This window comes from Salvelinus alpinus, chromosome 3 (assembly GCF_045679555.1).
Source record: "Salvelinus alpinus chromosome 3, SLU_Salpinus.1, whole genome shotgun sequence".
Lineage (NCBI taxonomy): Eukaryota > Metazoa > Chordata > Actinopteri > Salmoniformes > Salmonidae > Salvelinus > Salvelinus alpinus.
In genome coordinates, this window is record NC_092088.1 from 29,641,667 (window position 1) to 29,663,869 (window position 22,203).

The 22,203-nt window shown below is 41.5% G+C and overlaps 2 protein-coding genes across 2 annotated transcripts in view; both read right to left on the reverse strand.

Moving 5' to 3' along the window:
* The window catches only part of psmc5 (proteasome 26S subunit, ATPase 5), a 59,722-nt gene that overhangs the window by 27,412 nt on the left and 10,107 nt on the right, over positions 1-22,203 (reverse strand). The gene's annotated exons all lie outside the window — the stretch shown is intronic.
* smarcd2 (SWI/SNF related BAF chromatin remodeling complex subunit D2) lies at positions 436-21,983 on the reverse strand. The gene is made up of 13 exons (XM_071392470.1): positions 21,424-21,983; positions 19,837-20,015; positions 17,454-17,493; positions 17,182-17,304; positions 16,755-16,874; positions 12,382-12,477; positions 11,727-11,828; positions 7,352-7,513; positions 5,651-5,748; positions 5,135-5,270; positions 4,512-4,634; positions 4,108-4,209; positions 436-3,338 (listed from the first exon to the last, which is right to left on the reverse strand). Exons 1-13 carry the CDS (start codon positions 21,571-21,573, stop codon positions 3,285-3,287), a joined length of 1,485 nt encoding a protein of 494 aa, XP_071248571.1. The 5' UTR covers positions 21,574-21,983; the 3' UTR covers positions 436-3,284.

A 22,203-nucleotide genomic window follows, 5' to 3' on the forward strand; every position in this document is an offset into this window, starting at 1 on the left:
GTTCAGAAACATATTTATAATAAGTGATTACACTTAGTGATCACACTGATTAATGATATATTTACCATTCATTTCTAAATGGCACAGCACAATCGGAAACCCAACCAACACAAACTTCAAATGCAGCCAACAAGTTTGTGGAGTCACAAGCTTGATGTCACTGCATGCTAGGAATATGGGACCAAATACTTCACTTGACTACTTTAATATATTAAGTGAATTTGTCCAAATACTTATGACACCTTCAAAATGGGGGACTATATACAGAGTTCTTGCATTTCTAAAACGCAAAACAGATGTATGAACACGCACTCAAATAAATAAAAAAAGTGACATTCTGTACTGTCGCCTCATAAAACATCTCAAATCCAAAATGCTGGAGAATAGAGACCAAAAATGTGTAAGGTTTACTGTCCAAATAAATACGTAGAAATGTTTCTTCAAGTATATTTATTTTACGAAATATTCCAAAAGGCACCCCCGAGTATATTTGTATAAAAGCTTTCGATTGAGGATACAAAACATGCAAACTTCTACAAAGATGTCGTAGAAAATCAAGCAGAACAGGCACAGCAGTGAGATTCCTTGACACGTAACTGCTCTCTTTCACAAGAACAATTTTGGCACTGACAAAAATCAGATTTTTGGAACGTTCATAGGCATTTAGACATTTTCCTAAAGTAAAAACCTGCATATAAAACATTCAAGCTACACTGAACAACATTTTTAAAAACGCAGCAAGTGTTTCATGAGCTTGAAAAAAAAGTCCTGTACACACACAAAAAGCAGATTTCTCTCAGTTTCTGCACATCCAGGTTAGTGAGCATTTTTCCTTTGTCAAGATAATCCATCCATCTGACAGGTGTGGCAAATCAAGAAGCTGATTAAACAGCATGATCATTACACAGGTGCACCTTTTGCAGTGTACAATAAAAAACCACTTTAAAATGTGCAGTTGTCACACAATGCCACAGATGTCTCGAGTTGAGGGAGCGTGCTGAGTGCAGGAATGTATTTTTTTTTATAGATAATTTGGCAGTACATCCAACCGGCCTCGTGTAACCACGCCAGCCCAGGAACGCCACATACAGCTTCTTCATCTGCAGGATCATCTGTAATAAAGCCCTTTAGTGGGGAAAAACTCATTCTGATTGGCTGGGCCTGGCTCCCCAGTGGGTGGGCCTGGGCTGCACCCCTGCCCAGTCATGTGAAATCTATAGATTAGGGCCTAATTTATTTATTTAAATGGACTAATTTCCTTATATGAATTAACTCAATAAAATCTTTGAAATTGTTACATGTTGTGTTTACATTTTTGTTCAGTATAGATTAAAGGGATAATCCAACCCCAGAAATTAAAGTCATGTAAAACCTGTACATTTGGGGAAAGCCTGTTCTATCAGTGGGTAAAATAAAAATGGGCCCATGATTTAACTCCTAAGTGGTCAGTCTGTGAAAATCGTGTAGGAACGTATCATAGCTACATGGGTCTTGTCACTGGAGATAGTGTTATCCCCCATTACATTTAATAGCGCTTTTAAAACAATTACCTGCACTCCAGTTCGCCAAATCTGCCAATAGATGGTATGGACATACTTCTCTTGAACACATCCATCCATTTATACAGTCATCACAAAATACATATTTTGCTTAGATGTGCTCAATCTAAACAGTGTACCAAATTATTCAACCCAGTTTCTCCTTCAAGTACCATATCGCAATGCACCCTGTGTGTCTGTGGGAAAGCTCTGCACTTGCTGTGAGCCAATGACTGTATGAAGCTCTGGGCAGAGACGAACTGCAAGTTAACTCTGTTTAAGACTCCTAAATTGACAGTGCAGTTTCTCTAGGTGATTTTACAGCTAGCTAGCTACTTCACATGCTGATGTGACTGGCATCATGTTTCTTCACATAGTGTTATTTAACTGTTAATCATAGGAATGTGTGGTGGATTATCCCTTTAAGACTTACATGAAAATACAATGGTGGACAACCATATGCACATTGTGAAGTACTACTATGGTTTGGATTCCTATTAATTCAAATAACAGTTTCAGACTTCCTAAATTAAGTTAAAGGGATACTTCAGGATTTTGGCAATGAAGCCCTTTATCTACTTCCCCAGAGTCAGATGAACTTGTGGATACCCTGTTATGTTCCTGCGTGCAGTTTGGAAGTTGCTAACTAGCGTTAGCGCAATGCCTGGAAGTATATGGAAACTATTAGCATGCTAGTAGATACCATAGACTTAGTCACTTCGCTAACGCTAGTTATCACTGGCTCGCAATACTACCTAACTTCCTTATACTGGATGCAGAGACAAACGGTATCAATGAGTTCATCTGACTCTGGGGAAGTAAAGCTTCATTGCCAAAATCCCAAAGTATTCCTTTTAGGGAGACCCCCTTGCACCCACCCAAACTGCCAATCTTCCCCCCCTTGGAATTCAGACAGTGAAATACCCTAACAACCAATCAAAACAGCATGTAAACAGAGAAACACAAATCCAAATTGACTGCAACAGCTGGACAAAGTGGGCTCCTTTCCTAGCGAATAGAACAGCCCCTAACCATGATTTACCAGCACTACGATTTCCTGAGTGTCCTGTCCAAACATGGATTCTAGGATATTATTCTGTATTTCTAACAAGCTTTGTTTGTGTAAAGGCTACTAGGCTTTAGGTACTTTCCCTAACCAATCATCTCCATAGCTTTGAAAAACTATGGTAAAAACACACAAAAAATGGCACATAAGCTTTGGTACTGTCTAGCTGTTTTGACTCAAGTTAAGACATCATAAGCCAACTTGGGAAGAAAGCTACAAACTCATTTGTACATCTTGCAATATTATAAGGCAAATATTTGAATCAGCTGGCTGTCAAACAGTATCCCTCGTAATGTGGAGAAAGACGAGACTATAAGCAAGACCATGTAAATCATTACTTTGGTCTCAAAGTAATTACTTTGAAAAAAAATGCTACTAACAGATACCAGCCAAGTACTCAAAAGCCTTTACCCTGCTGAAACCATGGCACCAAACCGTTCCCATAAGGACATAAGGCTTTGTGATTGAAAGACACATTAGCTGCAATAGTTATAGAATAACGTATATAAACATATGCTATTACAAAGTGGTTGAAAAAGGCATTGCGAATTGATGGAAGCTGATTCCAGTTCTGTGGTTGTGTTTTGGATATGATTCATGTAAAACTGGGAGTTTAAGACAATCTTAAAATTTGCCTCGTTTTTGTTTTAGTGGATTGGGGAGCTACACCCCATAAGGACTCAGGTGAGTCGAATTCCCAGCACCTGCTCCAACTCCTGTCTTCTCTGCTGCACCTAAGACACAGAAATGTGTATATTTTTAAAGGAATAGTTCACCCAAATTATAAATGACATTGTTAACCGGGTTACGTAAACCAGTCTATGGCCAAGGTATGACATAAATCCATGCATTGGTTTAGTTTCCTTGGTACGGTTTCTAAATGCTAACATTTTAGCATTCGTGACACAAATCACATTCAAGTCATGGTATCGATATTAGCATTTTTTCATATCCAAATCCTCCATAAGTATCTAAAATTAAATTGTGACGCTCAACAAAGTCGCTGAGATGATTTCAAAATGTGCGAAAAACTGTAATATCGGTACCATCATTTTGAAATCATCTAAGCAACTTTGAGTCATAATTCAATTTGAGATACTTTTGGATGATTTGGATATAAAAAACACTAATATAGGTACCATGACTTGAATGGGATGTGCCACAAATGCTAAAACGTTTTTGGAAACCGTGCCAGGGAAATAAAACCAAAGCATGGATTGCAGTCATACCTTGTCCATAGACCGCTTACAGGGTAAGGAAATAATCAATGTGTAATTTGGGTGAACTCTTCCTTTAACAGTGAAATGGCATAGTAAGCATTTCTTTATAAACGTCGACCAGCCCTACCTATATAAAACATCCTAAAAGTATTCATACAGGTGTGTCAACCTTGTTCCCTTTTAGTGATAGACCAATACAGAGTGTACTGCACGGATCCAACAAATATAGCCCTAATGAAAAATATTGCGACCCATCACCCATCCGATGGTGCTGGATGCCTACCTTAGAGTAGACGTATCGGCCTACAGCCTCTGGTACCCAGGGGGCCTGGTAAAACTCAGTCCTCCTCTCCTCCTCTGGGTTACCTGCCACGTCCGTCATCAACTGAAAAACAACAATACATTTACAGGTAAGTGTACAATATTTCAATAACTTGGTCCACCATCTCAATCTCCTCTATACAACATGAGAAGAGGATATGCTTTTGTGTACATTACATTCAAGGCATTGGATTCCTATACATACATTCTATTAAGTAGGACATATGCACAAGCCACTGGATTTACATTGTGAAAATATTTGGCTATGGAAGTGTGCAGAAAGAACCAAAGAGAGAGAGGGAAGGGAGCAGCACTTTGGAATGGAATGCAGCCCTTGATGCCAAGCTATTTACAGTCAGTCAGTACCTTGAGGTCTCGACTCTGGGACTTGAGCCAGTCCTGGATGAAGTCCTGCGGGTTGTTGCTGAAGCTCAACATGAAGTCTCGCTGGGTCTTCAGCTGGTTGATGGACTCAATGGTCTCGTGGATCTGAGAAGAGTCGAGTGAGGACATGCCTGATGAGATACTAGAAATGACATGAAGAGCTGTATGTTTTTATAGTTGGAAAGGCCAGCCCTAATAAGCCTGGACCCAGATCTGTTTATGCCGTCTTGCCAACTGTCTTGGCTATACAGCACAATCCTATCTGGGACCAGGCTAAGCACTAGCCATGCTGATTCAATGACTTCTTCATCCATCACCTAATAAGAGAAATGGGCAGATGCTCAAACATTGCACTTCAAACTAAGACCTGAGCAACAGAGGCTCTCCCATTTTACGAAGATATCTACTCACTAGTTCCGTCATGGAAGTTTTATTAGTCACTCAATGAAAACAAGCAAACACTGCAGGCTGCAGCCACTCAAAAGAAAGGGTTATTGCCAAAAGAACCCACTGACTTAAAGCAAGGGTCTGAAACATTCGGACATTATAGTGGTCAGGGTTCCAGACCTCTAAGGATCAATAAAGTTTATTCAATTCAAATCGACCTTCATCTCCAGGGCGGCGATCTCCTGCTGATTGGTAGTTGAGGACAGGAAACTATTCATCTGGGCCTTCAGAGGATCGTCCACCTCCACGTCAATGTCGTAGCACGCCGTCTTCTTCTGGTCGTTCGGGTCCACGCTACAGAGTGGCGAGAATAGAACAGAGACGTATTAAGACAGTCGTGATCGGTTTTAAGGGATGAACATAGAAAAATCCCTTTAAAAAAATTACCGTACATTAAATGACTAAATACAGATGTAAGAAATGGTATCCCAGACTTTAGTCTGACTGATATTACTAAGCTATAGTAATAAACTATGAACATGGGTTTAGGAACACTTTCAATAGGGCCCGATTCCAACAGGTATTAGATATCAGTATGGGGGCCACAACAAGAAAGCAGCTTGTGGGCCGCAAGTTTGAGATCTCTGGCATATTCCCATCCATTCCGCTCAGATCTATACAAGCACAAGGGTTAAGTGTCGATTTGGGATTGGTTATTAGCCACTCATACACACCTGATCATGTGATTGATGATTATTGGGTCAGGATGCTGCAGCAGGCCAGCCAGCTTCATGGGAATCTCAGAGAACCGCATACGTGTGCAGCCTAAAATCTGCAGTTCAGACAAGTTAAAGGGATAGTTAACCGTTTAAGTAAAGCTTATTTTTGATTTACAAAAAAACAATAAACAAATTAAAAAAAACATTCCTTTAGGACAGGGGTGTCAAACTCATTCCATGGAAAGCAGAGTTTGATGTTTTGTTATTTTCTTAATTTGTGTGCAATTATGTTCCGAAATGATCAGGGACCATAATTGATCATTCAAGTACAAGGCAGGAGTGAAAACCCGCAGACACTCAGCCCTCCATGGAAAGAGTTTGATACCTGTGCTTTAGGACAGTTTCATGTTTCAACATGATAATGCACGACCCCATGTCGCAAGGATCTGTACACAATTCCTGGAAGCTGAAAACTTCCCAGTTCTTCCAATGCCTGCATACTCAGACACGTCACCCATTGAGCATGTTTGTGATGCTCTGGATCGACGTGTAAGACAGCGTGTTCCAGTTCCCGCCAATATCCAGCAACTTCGCATAGCCATTGAATAGGAGTGGGACAACATTCCACAGGCCATAATCAACAATCAAATGCAAAGGAGATGTTGCACTGCATGAGGAAAATGGTGGTCACACCAGATACTGAGTGGTTATTTTTTACTCCTTTTTCATGATATCCACTTGGTATTTAGTCTTGTCCCATCGCTGCAACTCCCGTACGGACTCAGGAGAGGTGAAAGTCGAGAGCTATGCGTCCCTCGAAACACGAACCTGCCAAGCCACACTGCTCGCTTAACCCGGAAGCCAGCCGCACCAATGTGTCGGAGGAAACACTGAACAACTAGCGACCAAAGTCCACTTGCAGGCGCCCAGCCCGCCACAAGGAGTCGCTAGGACATGCCGGTTGTCAAAACCCTCCCCTAACTCGGCGACCCTCGACCAATTGTGTCCCGCCTCATGGGTCTCCCGGTCGTCTGTGACACAGCCTGGGATCGAACCTGGGTCTGTAGTGATGCCTCATGCACGGCGATGCAGTGCCTTAGGCCGCTGCTTTAAAACATGTTTTTTTTTTAAAGGTATCTGTGAGAAACGGATGCATATCTGTATTCCCAGTAGTCAAGGGCTTGATGACAAGTTGAACCAGGTGTGCTAACGGCTGGAGGTCCCCGCAGAGAGGTTTGAAAATCCCTGCTTTAGGACAACTGTTATCACACACATTCTACCAACCTAAATGGGCTCTACGTAGGAGTTTCATTCATTGTGGAGTTACTTTTTGTTTGCTGGTATTTCTACATGTTTGTGTTGTATTTATGTCAAGTTAAGTTGACAAATGGTTGAGAGCTTTCACAATTGCTCTCTAAGGCTACATGACAAGTAATGTTTAAATTACAGTTCACCCTCCCAAAAAACACATTTTGTTATTGTTCCACAAAAGTCTAAATTTGAGCTGTAATCTATTTAGGACTGTGTGGTTTGTTGATCATACTATATCTACATTAAGATAATTCTGCAGGCCTCAAAAAACATTGGCGAACATCCAATTCAACACTGACAATGTTCAATTGAGATGAATTATCCCTTTAAGACGCGAGGCCCTTTGCGTCACTAGGTGCCATCATGAATAAGTAAGTCATCCCTTTAAGCCTTAAGGGCCAGCACCTGTCTGAAGTAGCGGTTGCAGTTGATGTACTCCTTCTCGTGGCTGTCCTGCAGCTTGTTGTTCTTGATGTAGAGCCACAGCGCCTGCATGATGCTAGCCCGTGTCTGGGTGTGTACACCTAGCAGCCGGGCCAGTCTTGGGTCCAGCTTGTACTGTGGGGGCTGTGTGAAGAGGAGGTGGTGAAAGAAGAGGTAAAGGAGGGAGGGGAGAAGGAAAAATGCAGAGGAGAAAAGGAAGAGGGAGATGAGGGCTTTAGGCCAACATAGCCAATTGGAGAACAGATAAACACACTTTCCCATCACATCGTCTCTGTGGGTTACTGGAAATTTAAACATCACTATTCAACCCTCAAAATCAACATGCAGATATTAAACACGTGTTTGGAAGTATAATACTTCAAATGTGGTAATGCCAGTTTGGCTTTTAAAATTGGCACGCCTCCACTTCCCTAAAATGAAATACATATTGCGAAAGGGCTGACAGTCACACATCTGCCATGCATCCTTCAGTTGACCTTCCCCCATATCTATTATCAGGATCATGTTCATTACGGAAAGCAACGGAAAATCTTTTAAAACATTTTGCAATGGAAAACAAAAATGTGTGTTTCTTACTGGACAGTTAGTCCCTCCCTGTTTCAGTCAGTTTTCTTTGGTTTGGTGCCTAATTAATAATAATAATTATTGATTGGATTTATATAGCACTTTTCTACCAACTGAGGTACTCAAAGTGCTTTACGTAGTAGGGGGAAACTCACCTCATCCACCACCAATGTGTAGCACCCACCTGGGTGATGCACGGCGACCATTTATGTGTCAGAACGCTCACCACACATCAGCATTCAGTTGGAGAGGTGAGGAGTGATCTGCCAATTAGGAATGGGGGGGATGATTAGCTGGCCATGATGGAATGGGGCCAGGTTGGGAATTTAGCCATGACAACGGGGTTAACACCCCTACTCTTACGGTAAGTGCCATGGGATTTTTAATGACCACAGTGAGTCAGGACACCCATTTAAAGTCCCATCCGAAAGATGGCACACTACGTAGGGCAATGTCCCCTTCACTCTCCTGGGCGATTTGGATCTCCTTAGACCAGAAGCCCTTCAACACCACTTCCAGCAGCATCTGGTCTCCCATCCAGGGACCTACCAGGACCGACACTGCTTAGGTTCAGAGTTGAACCAGTAATGGGATACAGGGTGGTATGCTGCGGGCAAACATGACCCTGATAACGTCTGAGTGACTACGTAGTAATAACAGTCAAAACATACATCACAATTTTATGAACAAAATTGTCATCACCCTGTGATGGCATGTGACATTTCACCATAGCTACTCTGGTTTATTGGTACTGTAATGTCTACGTGTTACCATGCCGTATTACACGTCTGTGTGTCAGTATTAACTTCGTTTTTGGAGAGATTGAGATCTTTTCAGTGATAAGCACAATTAATATTAGCAGCACAGATGCACCGCTCTGTTCAACAGTGGGAAGGGTACTCTACACACAGCCTAGAGCTGGTGAGCTGCGGGGGAGCAAGGGATGAGTGTGGGCTCTGGCGCCGCCTCTGGCGCCGCCTCTGATCATACTCTTGCTTCCCCATAGCTAACCAGTCACCACCAGCCTTTATGTAGTTACCCTTTGACTGGTTAGGAAACAAACTGCTTTACGGAATAAAAACAATAGCAGCATTGAGTTAAATAGTTAACAGTCTAGCTATGTTTTTCTCCCCCTTGAGTATAGAAAAGTAGGCTGGCTTTGAATGTGTAGTCTCGCTCAACCCTCCCACATTCCCCACTGCATTTCATAGCCAGGTTCTGTAGCCAAGTCTCCCTCTTTTCCTCAGAAAACCGCCTGATTCTAGCCCTTACCGTTCAAAAGATATGACCAATAATACGGTTGCGTTTTCTTTCCCAAGCGCACTGGCGGGTCGCATTTATATTCATAAAGCATAGCGCGGGACAGTTCAAAGACTATGCTTCTTGCGGACTGGACCGTTAACCATTTGTTTAGGCTACACCTTGTTCAGTCATGTTCTTATTAGCCAACTTTAAATCTGAGAATTTTATTCGTCAAATGCGCGGAATACAACTAGTGTAGACCTTACCGTGAAATGCTTACTTACAAGCCCTTAACCAACAATGCAGTTAAGAAAAATATAAACTAAAGTAGATATTTTTTTATTTTGTGACTAAATAATGAGACTATATACGGGGGAACCGGTACCAAGTCAATGTGTGGGGGTAAAGGTTAGTTGAAGACATTTGTACATGTAGGTAGGGGTAAAGTCACTATGCATAGATAATATAGTAGTAGCAGCAGTGTAAACAGCCTAGGGCTTGTTCAGCAGGACACAATGTTTTGGAACTTTCAGATAGAACTATGCTATGTAGAACAATGCAAAATATATTTGGCCTAAACCCTCCCCTATACCCAAAATAATAATTATAACAAAGTGGATAGCAGAGAACATACTCTCACTTCTTGGACAGACCAGAGACTTGGATATGCCGTTTTACAAACGGTTCTTCATCCTGTAAGCATTTTTATAGCGCACAGGGCTGCGGGCCAAAAGGTTGTGGGTTCACATACCACCGTGGAAAAGAGTAGGGGAGGAAAGATCTCCTTTAGAGTAAAAGCATTGCCTGAATCGATCATCGTATTTTTGTCTTCTATAAACATTTCATGCAATTCTATGTAACTTTACATATTAGTTGAATATCTTTTTAATACCACACAAATTTACAGGCTAAGAAATGGACAGAGATATAGGCCTGTGTTCATATTATCATATTTCTCCAATGCCAAATCAGCGTGTGTCTTGTCTGCAGTTAATTTAATCTGAGACGTCATTATGAATCTGAGCATGGTACTTTCAAAAGTTAGGCTTACCTTTCCACCCCAGAAGGTAGGCCTACCTACACAGATAAACGTAAGCTTTAACTGCTGGCTACTCTTCTTCGGTGGCTTAACCCAATCAGAGGTCACAAGTGTTTCCTAAAAAGCTGTCTGGGTGAATAGCTTAAATCAATCCATAGTGACAGAATTTGATTACTTCCCAAGCAAAGTCGGCCTCTGAACGTCAAAGAAACTAGCTTATTGGGAGGTCAATAACATATTGTTTTTAATAAAATCAAGTATAGCAGTAGCACGCTATCAAAGTTGACCTCCGGTCCCTCTCATCTCCGCGCTCTCCTTCTCAAACTGAACAGATTGTTAGTGAATTTTTTGGACTTGGCCTAATCAAAAATTATTTTAGGAAGAAACCTTTGACTCTCCTCCTGAACTGCCACCGTAGCCCAGTCATTGGGTAAGTAGCACACACACCAAAAAAAGTTTTGGATCTGCAATAGCAGAGCAGGCTGGGGCTCAGGGTTGGAATATCCATTGCCGTGTATAATGCAGCCTAGTTTTATTTACACCATCCCAGCAGCAATCTTAGAAATATAACTCTGCTCTGTCCCTCTGAGCATGCACTTTGTAGCCTATAAGCTATGGATCACTTGATTGAGACCACACTAATTAGCCTATAGGCACACTTGATATTGAGCACCCAGTGGAGAATCAGAGATGAGGGGCGGCATCGGCACTATATGACTATAGTAAAAAAATTAAATAAGACAATGACCCAACACACATCTAGGCTGTGTAAGGGCTATTTGACCAAGGAGAGTGATGGAATGCTGCTTCAGATGACCTGACCTCCACAATCACCTGACCTCAACCCAACTGAGATGGTTTGGGATGAGTTGGACCGCAGAGTGAAGGGAAAGCAGCCAACAAGTGCTCAGCATATGTGGGAACTCCTTCAAGACTGTTGGAAAAGCAACCCAGGTGAAGCTGGTTGAGAGAATGCCAAGAGCGTGCAAAGCTGTCATCAAGGCAAAGTGTGGCTACTTTGAAGAATCTAAAATATATTTTGATTAACACTTTTTTGGTTACTACATGATTCCATATGTGTTATTTCCTAGTTTTGATGTCTTCACTATTATTCTACAATGTAGAAAATAGTCAAAATAAAGAAAAACCCTTGGATGAGTAGGTGTGTCCAAACTATGGACTGGTACTGTATATGTCATATTTCTCTTGTTGGGAAGAGAATAGGATGTTATGCAGAAAAATGTTGGTAGGACAAGGCTATGGATGTTTGTGCACATCGAAGTCAGTGATTTATGTTTACTATAGGTTAATGAGGCAATACAAATGTGATGTGACTAAAATGAAAGGGCATGTATAGTAGACTAAAATGGCCAACTGCCATTTTGACAATAACTAGACTAAATCATTATTCAAATGACAAATGTGACTAAGACTTAATAGACTAAATCAAATTTAAGTGCACAAAATATACACTGGTGTGTGTGTGTATACCTGGTGGTCCAGCATTAGGAGGAGGGTGCATTTCACGCTCACGTCCCCTGGTCTCTTCACCTGGAAGCCGTCTGTCTCCTGGGTGGTGGGCATCCTGTGCCACTGAGAGAATACAGAGAGTTTAGAACTGTGGGTCATATTAATTAGTGCAAGACATTTTGCAAACGAAATTAAAAACAATTGTTTATTGGACAAGTTTAGCAACTCCCTCCACATTTCGGCTTGTTTTGAGTCATGTTCATTAGGCACCAAATGGTAGAAAATGGACAAACAGGGAGGGTCTAACTGCACTTGTCCAATAAGAAACTAATTATCTTTTTCCGATGCAAAACATTTTCCGCTGTGTGCCCAAAAGAACTTGACATGGTGCAAAAACAGCACACTAACATCTATTCTTCTTTAGTGTGGGCTTTATTGAGATTCTCTTCATGCAAGCCGTTCTCTACATAACCATCCCTCAACACCATTCGTAGGATCAACATGGCTGTGTGCTACATGTGTTATTATATTGAAGTTTCATTACGGTAAGCCTTTCATTTTTTTGTTCATGTCTGACCAATTGAACAGTGGTGGCAAATTGAACGCTTGTTCAGTGGTACTATTCTAAAAACGTTGTCAATGTAGTTGACAAAGTATGTATTGGTGTCCTTCATACCTCTACCAAGTGGTTATCAGGTCCATACAGTTCCTTGTCGAGCTCAATGACCAGACTCTTAAAGAAAGACGAAAACTTCCTCTTCTGTTTCCCAGGCTAGGAATAGCATGTGCGGAAAGAATAGAAGAAAACAAAATCATTCACACTGGTATTTTTTGTTTTAGTGTTTTGCTACAGCTGCATTGTTTGGTACCTACCACATTAGGGGGCTGTGGCTGGCGAAAACCTAACATTCTGGGAGAAGTTGGCTAAGTTTACACCCCCCCAACAAAACTCACCCCTGCCAATGACTTTTTGCGCAACATGTCCCCTCTCACCCCTTCCCTCTCTCCTTCCTACACACACTCTAACCACTGAAGCAATGGAAAACAAGAAATAAATCCCCCCCTTTTTAATGTGGCTGCAGCCAAGCCAGTCATCGCATGCGTTCCAAATGGCACCATATGCCATATATAGTGCACTACTACCATAGGTGTCTGGTTAAAAGTAGTTCACTATATAGGGAGCCGTTTGGGATGCAGTCAATGACTGTCAGCTGGAAGATGAGAAGTATGAAGCGTGCATGTCGACTCATGGCACGTAGCAGAAAGAACGAGCCATGGTTTCAATTCCTTGTTTCGGAGAAAAGAGGAACATGAGAGAAAAACGGAAAAAACATCTGGCTGGGTAGTGTAAGCCAAGGACACAGGCCAACAGAATTGGAGAACGCTGAAGTTAAGTGCCTAAAATATTTTTAGAGACAGGCTCAGGTAGTAAATTGTAAAAAAGGGGCATTAGATTCAGATGAAATGGTGGGGGCAAAAACAATATTTCTGAGCATACTCAACACCACACGTATTTGGACAGTTAAGTAAAAAATTGTGAATTTGGCTCTATGCTCCAGCATTTTGGATTTGAGATCAAATGTTTCCTATTACCATTTAGAAATAAAGGCACTTTATGTACTAGTCTCCCCCCCATACAAAGTAATAAGTATTAGGTCGAATTCACTGATAATGTGAAAAGTTTAGTATTTGGTACCATATTCCTTATACGCTGTAGCCAGGGTTCCATACAATTGGCGACAGATTTTCATGTGAATATTCTAAATTCTGTATGTAAAGAAAAATAGGCAAATTAGTTTCCATCAAACTGACTTTTTGCAGATAAACAGCTGTGCATGACGACGTAGTATCAATATTTATTGTACATTTGCATAAAGCTCATTACCATGCACTTTATCCTCCATAAGTCATAAACTTATGAACTTTAAAACTTATTTCAGCCTATAAACTCTGCAACTCCCCATTTTAAAATCGCACGACCCTGAGTTTCCCAGCGAGATGGTTTTAACATCAATATTTGCGCATAAAAGCATATCCACCGCAAATGTCGCATAATCCATTTCACCAACAACAAAATGATCTACCAAATTTCCACCAGACCTGTCATTACTTTTTTTTTTTTTTATGCGTCAGGCAAATCATCTGCATGAAATGGTTGTAAGGAAATGTGGTTAATGACTACATAAAGCTTGTGTCTCTACAAACTTGGATGCATTTGTAGTGGAGATTTGATATCCACTCCAAATAAAGTTGTAACATACATTCAGAACATAGTGTAACGGAGATAAGCGAGAGAGAGGTCATACGCACTAAAATAAAGCTGGAACATATTTTCTAAAATGTATGTATTACAACGGTTATAACAGTTAATGGTTTTTGATCATGGCTGCAGCTTTAATGGTTGGCTCCAATTTTCCCATTTCTGTCTAATCGCTGCAGCCTCATATACAGACAATATTTCCAACAGAAAATTCAGTGACACTATTTGGATAGTCCATCTGTAGATGGTCTATAATTGCTCAATTAACTATCAACAAATGTTAACTAACCCCTACCCGAGGTATCTACTGCAGCACAAGATATTCCAAAGCGCACACATCCCTGGGTCGTTCATCTTTTCAGTTTGCTGCAGCTAGTGACTGGAACGAGCTGCAAACCAAACTCAAACTGGACAGTTTTATCTCCAGCTCTTCACTCAAAGACTCAATCGTGGACACTAACTGACAGTTGTGGCTGCTTCGCGTGATGTCTACCTTCTTGCCTTCTTCTTTGTGCTGTTGTCTGTGGCCAATAATGTTTGTACCATGTTTTGTGCTGCTACCATGTTGTTGTCACCATGCTGTGTCGTTACCATGCTGTGTCGTTACCATGCTGTGTCCCAGCCCCCGTCCCCGCAGGAGGCCTTTTGCCTTTTGGTAGGCCGTCATTGTAAATAAGAATTTGTTCTTAACTGACTTGCCTAGTTAAATAACTATTTTTTTTTATAGTTTGTTTTGGTTGCGTTTCAGATAATGTTTTGCCCAGTAGGAACAGAATGGTGAATAATGTAGTGTCATTTTGAAGTCACTTTTACTGTTAGTAAGAATAGAAGATGTTTCTGGACACTCCTAAATTAATGTGGATTTTACCATGATTATGGAAAGTCATTAATGAATCATGATGAGTGAGAAATGTAGAGGCACAAAGACCATACCCACTGAAAAATGCTTACCTCCCCTGTTATTGTAATGGTGAGAGGTTAGCATGGTTTGTTGTAGGCCAACCTGACTCATCATGATTTTTCTTAATCATGGCATTATCAAGGTTTATTTAAAAGGTGTTCAGAAACATCTTATCTACTCATTTAGAAAGAAAATTACTCTGGTCATCAATCACTATTCTGCTCCTATTGGGCAAAACATAACTCAAAACACAAACCTAAATCGAGTTTGTCGAGTCAGAAGCTTGATGTACTCATTGCGTGCTAGGAACATGGGTCCAAATACTCAATTTTTTACTACTAAAATGAATTTTCCCAAATAATTACAACTTCGTCAAATGGGGGGGGACTAGATATACAGTGCATTCGGAAAGAATTCAGACCTTGACTTTTTCGAAATTTTGTTATGTTACAGCCTTATTCTAAAATTGATTCAATTGTTTTTCTACACAGTATCTACACACGATAACCCATAATGACAAAGGAAAAACAGGGCAGGAAATGTTTGCTAATTTATAATTTAAAAAATTAAATACCACACTTGCATAAGTATTCAGACCCTTTACACAGTACTTTGTTGAAGCACCTTTGACAGCGATTACAGCCTTGAGTCTTCTTCGGTATGAAGCTACAAGCTTGGCACACCTGTATTTGGGGTTTCTCCCATTCTTCTCTGCAGATCCTGTCAGGTTGGATGGGGAGCGTTGCTGCACAGCTATTTTCAGGTCTTTCCAGAGATATTCAATCAGGTTCAAGTCCAGGCTCTGGCTGGACCACTCAAGGAAATTCAGAGACTTGTCCCAAAGCCAATGCATTGTCTTGGCTGTGTGCTTAGGGTCGTTGTCCTGTTGGAAGGTGAACGTTCGCCCCAGTCTGAGGTCCTGAGCCCTCAGGAGGTTTTCATCAATAATCTCTCTGGACTTTGCTCCGTTCAGCTTTCCCTTGATCCAGACTAGTCTCCAAGTCCCTGCCGCTGAGGAGTGGCTTCCATCTGGCCACTCTACCATAAAGGCCTGATTGGTGGAGTGCTGCAGAGATAGTTGTCCTTCTGGAAAGTTCTCCCATCTCCACAGAGGAACTCTGGAACTCTGTCAGAGTGACCATTCGGTTCTTGGTCACCTCCCTGACCAAGGCCCTTCTCCCCGATTTCTCAGTTTGGCCAGGCAGCCAGCTCTAGGAAGAGACTTGGTGGTTCCAAACTTCTTCCATTTAAGAATGATGGAGGGCACGGTGTTCTTTGGAACTTCAATGCTGCACAAATGTTTTGGTACCCTTCCACAGATCTGTGCCTGTTTTCCCTTTGTCATTTTGGGGTATTGTGTGTAGATTGCAGAGCATTTTTTAATCAATCAATTTCAGAATAAGGCTGTAACGTAATAAAAAAAATTAAAAAGTCAAGGGGTCTGAATACTTTCCGAAGGCACTGTATAAAGTGCTTTCATTTCTAAACTGTAAAACAGTTTGTATGAAAATCCCCTCGAATGAAAAGGTGACATTTTGTACTGTCGCCTCATGAAACATCTCAAAACACAAAACGCTGGAGCATAGAGACAAATTTTAGGTTCTGTCTACATATGGTGTTGATTGTACATCGCAAAAATAACATGGTGTTATACGAGTATAACAAACAAGCTCTATGGATGCAGTTTAATTCAGGTATCGTTTCCTCCGCTTTAAAAAAAGGTTTCCCTACATGGTGGATGACGACCAATACCTACTGGCTTGTGACTTACGACTAAACTTTGGCTAGAAATATGACTTCATTTGTCTTGTGTGGTTTTAGGTGGGTGACGTCACAAGTTTTAGGCTAGCTACCACTGGCGTCAGATAGACACAGTTGGGTCACTTACATCCTCAAGGAGTTTTCCCTCCACCCTTAGTTCCCAGGATGACACTTTTTCTACCTCTTCGCCTTCTGGCTTGCCGGGTGTGTAGGTGTTGGATATGTAGATCCTCAACTTGCGCTTTTGCTGAGAGGTAAACAAGAGCACACATCACAACCTTACAAAGAAAGTGTTTCCCATACCTATACCAATGTTGGGGAGGCCACCCTTCCTAGTTCTCTTGCCTGACAGATCTAAAATAATTTTTGCAGATCTAGACAGACTAAAATAATTTGACATAAACTGGATGTTGCCCTGGATTTCGCTTTGGGAGCCTTTGTATACTGACTGAAGAGGAATCTAAGGGAAACACTGGAAGACCAAATTGTGTTAATTGATCAATGTATGATTATTATCTTACAATACCATACATACAAATGAGTTTGAGCTGTACCGTAATGGGCTTTTTGATGGCTTCCTGGATCTCCATGCGTTTGCGGGCGATGGTCTGGTCCAGCTTCCTCTCAAAGGCCAGCAGGTCCATATAGGCCTCAGACTCTGGAACCAGGTCTCGGATCTGGAACAAGGAGGATTCAATATGTGGGGGATATGGGGTCTTCCTCCCCATTCGGGAATAAATGGATCGATCCAGAGCCATATACTGTATGCATATCTATGGTTTTAGATCAAACTATTATTTTTCAAGGGGGCAACGTTTATACTCACCCTCTGTGGTAGCACCTTGTCGGCCATCCTGCGCCTTTTGCTGCAAAAACACAAATCGAGACAAAGTGTTAGATCTTCACGCATCTTTAATGGCATATTGTAAGGCAATTAGAATGTTGGCTATTTAAACATAAACACCTTTATGATGATAGCTACACTATTCCACACAGGGAAAAGCTAGAGGATTGGGATGTGTTCATTCAGGTAAAACGTACCAAAATGTTTTGCAACATTTCTTATTGGACGACTTCAGATGGTACCGCCACGTTTCAATATGTTTTCTTCCGCTTCGTGCCTACTGAATATGACCCTGATGCCTGTTCAGGCTCACAACTCTTTGGACCCAAAGGCTAACACTTATCACAATTTAATCAACAAAAGCTTTTGTTTTCTTTGATCGAATTAAACTAGCTCCACCTTGCTTAAAAGTAAATCCAATTATTCAGGGCCTTTCACTTTCAGCCCTTGGTTCGACTCGCTAATCAAGTGCCAAGGATCTAATATATACTGAGTAAAAATATAGAACGCAACATGTAAAGTGTTGGTCCCATGTTTCATGAGCTGAAATAAAAGATCCTAGAAATGTTCCATATGCACAAAAAGCTTATTTGGCAAAAATGTGAACAAATTTGTCCAGAACCCTATTAGTGAGCATTTCTCCTTTGCCAAGAAAATCCATCCACCTGACAAGTGTGGCATATCAAGAAGCTGATTAAACACTAGAGCTGTTGCCAGAGAATTTAATGTTCATTTCTTTACCATAAGCCGCCTCCAACGTTATTTTAGAGAATTTGGCAGTACGTCCAACCGACCTCAACTGCAGACCACGTGTAACTACGCCAGCCCAGGACCTCCACACCGGCTTTTTCCCCTGCGGGATCGTCTGAGACCAGCCACCCAGACTGCTGATGAAACTGAGGAGTATTTCTGTCGGTAACAAAAGCCCTTTTGTGTAGGGTAAAACGTATTCTAATTCCCTGGGCCTGGCTCCCCAGTGGGTGGGCCTATGCCCTCCCAGTCCCACCCATTGCTGCACCCCTGCCCAGTCATGTGAAATCAATAGATTAGGGCCTAATAAATGTATTTCAACTGAACGATTTCCTTATATGAACTGTAGTATTAAGTAAAATCGTTGAAATTGTTGCATCTACATTTTTGGTCAGTATATTTTGAAAACTACATTCAAAAACACAGACCCTTGCGGTAAATCAAAATGATAGAAATAACCACCAGAAATCCATCCTCCCAAACATTTACAAGCAGATGACCTCATTCCATTTTGAGGTAAAAAAAAAAGAAAGAAAAAAAGATGCCCTTGTCCACGTGGCTCTGTCTGGCAGTGGGGCATGGTCATGGGACGTCTTCTTTGTTTTTAACTCCTCTGTGCAGCAGATTGTGTGGAGCAACAGACAGACCACTGACTGAGAGGACAGGGGTACAAAAGAGTCTTTCAGTAGTGTCCCTACACCACCGTCACTATCAAAGACCCTGGAAGGATCCCAAAAGACCGTGACCGTCTGTCTTGTGTGTCATTAATGTACCACCACACGGCTGACTTCTAGTACTGTGGTGTACACTTAATGGTCATAAAGGGCTTGTACTTGTTTGTGGGGGATCACATGGTGCTCTATTAGTTGTGGTTACCAGATGCATTATCATTGACAGTAGTGCAGTTAGGTTGCATGTCTTCATGACATGAAGTATTCAGCATTCAAACTGCATCATTCATTCAAAAATAACTGTGCCTGAGAATTCACCAAGAACGATAACCTGGTATAGACAATAGCCGAGTCCGAATAATCATACTAGCTTTCTAAATAGTAGGCCTTTTAGGTATGTGAAATTTCGAAAAGCGAGTATGCTTAAAATTCCAGGATGTTATTTTCCTTTTGGCTTTTCATCTAGTAGAATTCGCTGCACATTTTTGAGGAATAAAAGAGTATTTACAGACTCACGTGTGTGTGACAACAGCTGATAATGAGATAAGGGCACACGTTGTACCCAAATGAACGAATGGTGGGAATCAGCGCAATTTCACATTAGATGATACATTCTCAGGATGGGTGAGCCTAGTATGTTGATATTTGTTGCTTACTGCATTAATTTTTACTAAGCAGTATGTTCTAAATAGTATGTAGTTCGATTAGTAAATAGTGTGTAGTTTTAGTAAGTAAGTAGTAGGCATGACAGATTTCAGACAAGGCCAATGTCTGGCAAGACCAAATATATTTGTGTACAGCCATAATCCTCAGTCATGGTTAATCAATATGCTGTGCAATGGCGCCCCACAAACCCCACCACCACTACAACAACCCCGATGTCCCCTTCTAAAAACAGACTGTGTGCCCCCCAGACAGTCTACCCAACCCACCCCCTAACTCACCCACGCCTTGGGCCTCCCAGCCCCCCCTGCGGTTGTTGTTGAAGGAATCGCTTTCGGGAGGCGTCCATGGCCGATTGCCCCATTCCTATGCGTAAGGGCATGTTCCCGCCCCCATAAGAGGGTCCAGGGCCCCCAATTGGCCCCATCGGGATCCCCCTGTTGGGTGGCATACCAGGGTGCTGGAAATGAAAAGCACCGGGGGACAGAAAGGGGTTACATTTATGGCAAACTGACAACTTTCTTCCTCACTGAAGTGATCAATGTTTGTTATGATATCTTTCAAAGAGGAACCATGTATTAGTAATACAAGTTTACGTAGCCTAACACATTATGCATGAACTAGCTACATATAGTCATGCATATGGCGGTGATGAAAAAGCTTGCATTTCGGCTGCCTGTTAATTTGCAAACTTTGTTTTCCAACAACTGACAGTAGCCAGCAAGCAACCACGTGATGTATGATTAGCTGTATGAAGCTAGCCATAATAAGGATTAGCCACAATCGTTTAATTTGCGGTTGGCCTTTAAAATAAAAGCCTCCAATTGAAAGTAATTCAAACAGATAGAAAATAGTGATATCATGCCATATTTGGACTAGATAAGGCTAGAATATTTTTATATCAATTAAACAAAAGACAATTAGTTCATTTGAAAACACACTGTGGATGTATTAGACTTTAGAATTGCATTGGGGCATATTTACATGCAGTGTAAAGCCTAACCTATGGACTGTGCACCCATTAAATGGGGTTTCACACAACACAACTGTGTAGAGTTTACACAAATATAAGCTTCTTACTGTGGGATTTCGAATGGAAGGGGATCACCCTTCCAGTCAGTCTATTGGACATTCATATTGCACTGTACAGCAGTTTTTAACAGTCACACAATAAGAGATAAGACGCTATTATTTGAGTATGACTGAGTAGGCTGATACCCCATTTCATAGGTACAACATCCATAGGTTAGGCTGTACAGTGCACGTGAGTATGCCCTAATGCAATTATAAAGTATAACACAGTTAGTGCAATTAACAGATTTGTACTTGTGTAAAATTAACTCATTGTCTTTTGTTGAATTTATGTAACATTCCGACTTTGTTAAGCATTATCGAGTCCAAAAACGGCATTATTCCACTATTTGTATCCGTTTGAATCACTTTCAAAAGGGGGACGTTTATTTTGAAGGCGAGCCGCAAATTACACTATTGTGGCTAGCTTCACATAGGTATGATCAACTACTCACGCCGCGGTCAGTTTTTCACTTTCTTGAAATGCGGAAGTTGCCAGATTAAATGAAAAGTCAATATACCACAGATTAATAGGAAACGCTAATTAATTTTCTAACTACAGTAGCTGCAATGCCACTTGTCTGACACTTACAGCAGTGTCTAGCTAACTTTACTAGCTAGTAGTTAGCCTAACCCAACACTGTTTTTGTAACATGATAACGTTATACAGTAACGTTGCTTAACTTGTCACTAAGTAATATTACTTGCCATATTTTAGCCAATAAAGCAACGTTATCACGGTAAATGATATGCAATTAGTTACAAGTTAGCCGAGGGGAAACCTCTCGACAAGTTACCTGATGGTACTGAGGAGTGGCATTCATGGCTCGGAAACCCGAATTCTGTTGGATTCCTGGCATCCTCATTCCACCGCCTGCATGTCCAGCGTTCATGGGGTTAACACTGGGGTTCATCTGAGTAGCCGGAAAGCCCCCTCTTGAAGCCATTTTCGGAGCTACAAGTGGTGGTAGGTCGCCGTGAAGTTTTCGGTGTTGAGAACAAGCTGTCTTGCTGATTGTACACAGGCCAAACGTTTATTCTCCACGCGTGTTGACAGTTGTGTAGCTAGTAAACATTGCCACTAAAAAGCTAGCCAACTGAGCGTAACGTTACTAACGTTAGCTAGCTAACCAGTTCCGGGGTGTTTATTTGCGAGTGATGACCGACGGTCGCTTTACTCCTTCCTACAAAGTGGTATATTTGTATCATCCCCTCCCCAAATAGTTGAATTTGTCAGGCCAATTTATATTAATGGTCACAAGAGCATGTTGAAGAGTCTGTCCAATGTCTGAAGATAGAAGTGTGTGCGCCGTGTCAACTGCCAGTGCCGCCTCCTACTAGCTAGTTGTTGCCAGATTGGTTGAAACCATAGAGGATGATAGAGGCCTCTAGTGGTCAAAAGGCTATGTTAGCATGGGCAGCGCCATTGAGGGCTTCCACTATTTTAATTGAGTCAACTGGGTGAGACTTCCAACTTCATTGGCTGATCCCTCCTGTTGACCCTGTTGGAGTCATGTCCAACCCAGTCATCAGAAGGGATCAGCCAATCGTGAAGAATAAAATTGACTACTTCAAAA

Coding starts and splice junctions, on each gene's coding strand:
- smarcd2 (XM_071392470.1), bottom strand. CDS start 21,573: ATGGCTTCAAGAGGGGGCTTTCCGGCTACTCAGATGAACCCCAGTGTT. Junction 20,016..21,423: donor CCACTCCTCAGTACCATCAG/GTAACTTGTCGA, acceptor TTTCATTTCCAG/CACCCTGGTATGCCACCCAA. Junction 5,749..7,351: donor GCAACCGCTACTTCAGACAG/GTGCTGGCCCTT, acceptor TCTGAACTGCAG/ATTTTAGGCTGCACACGTAT.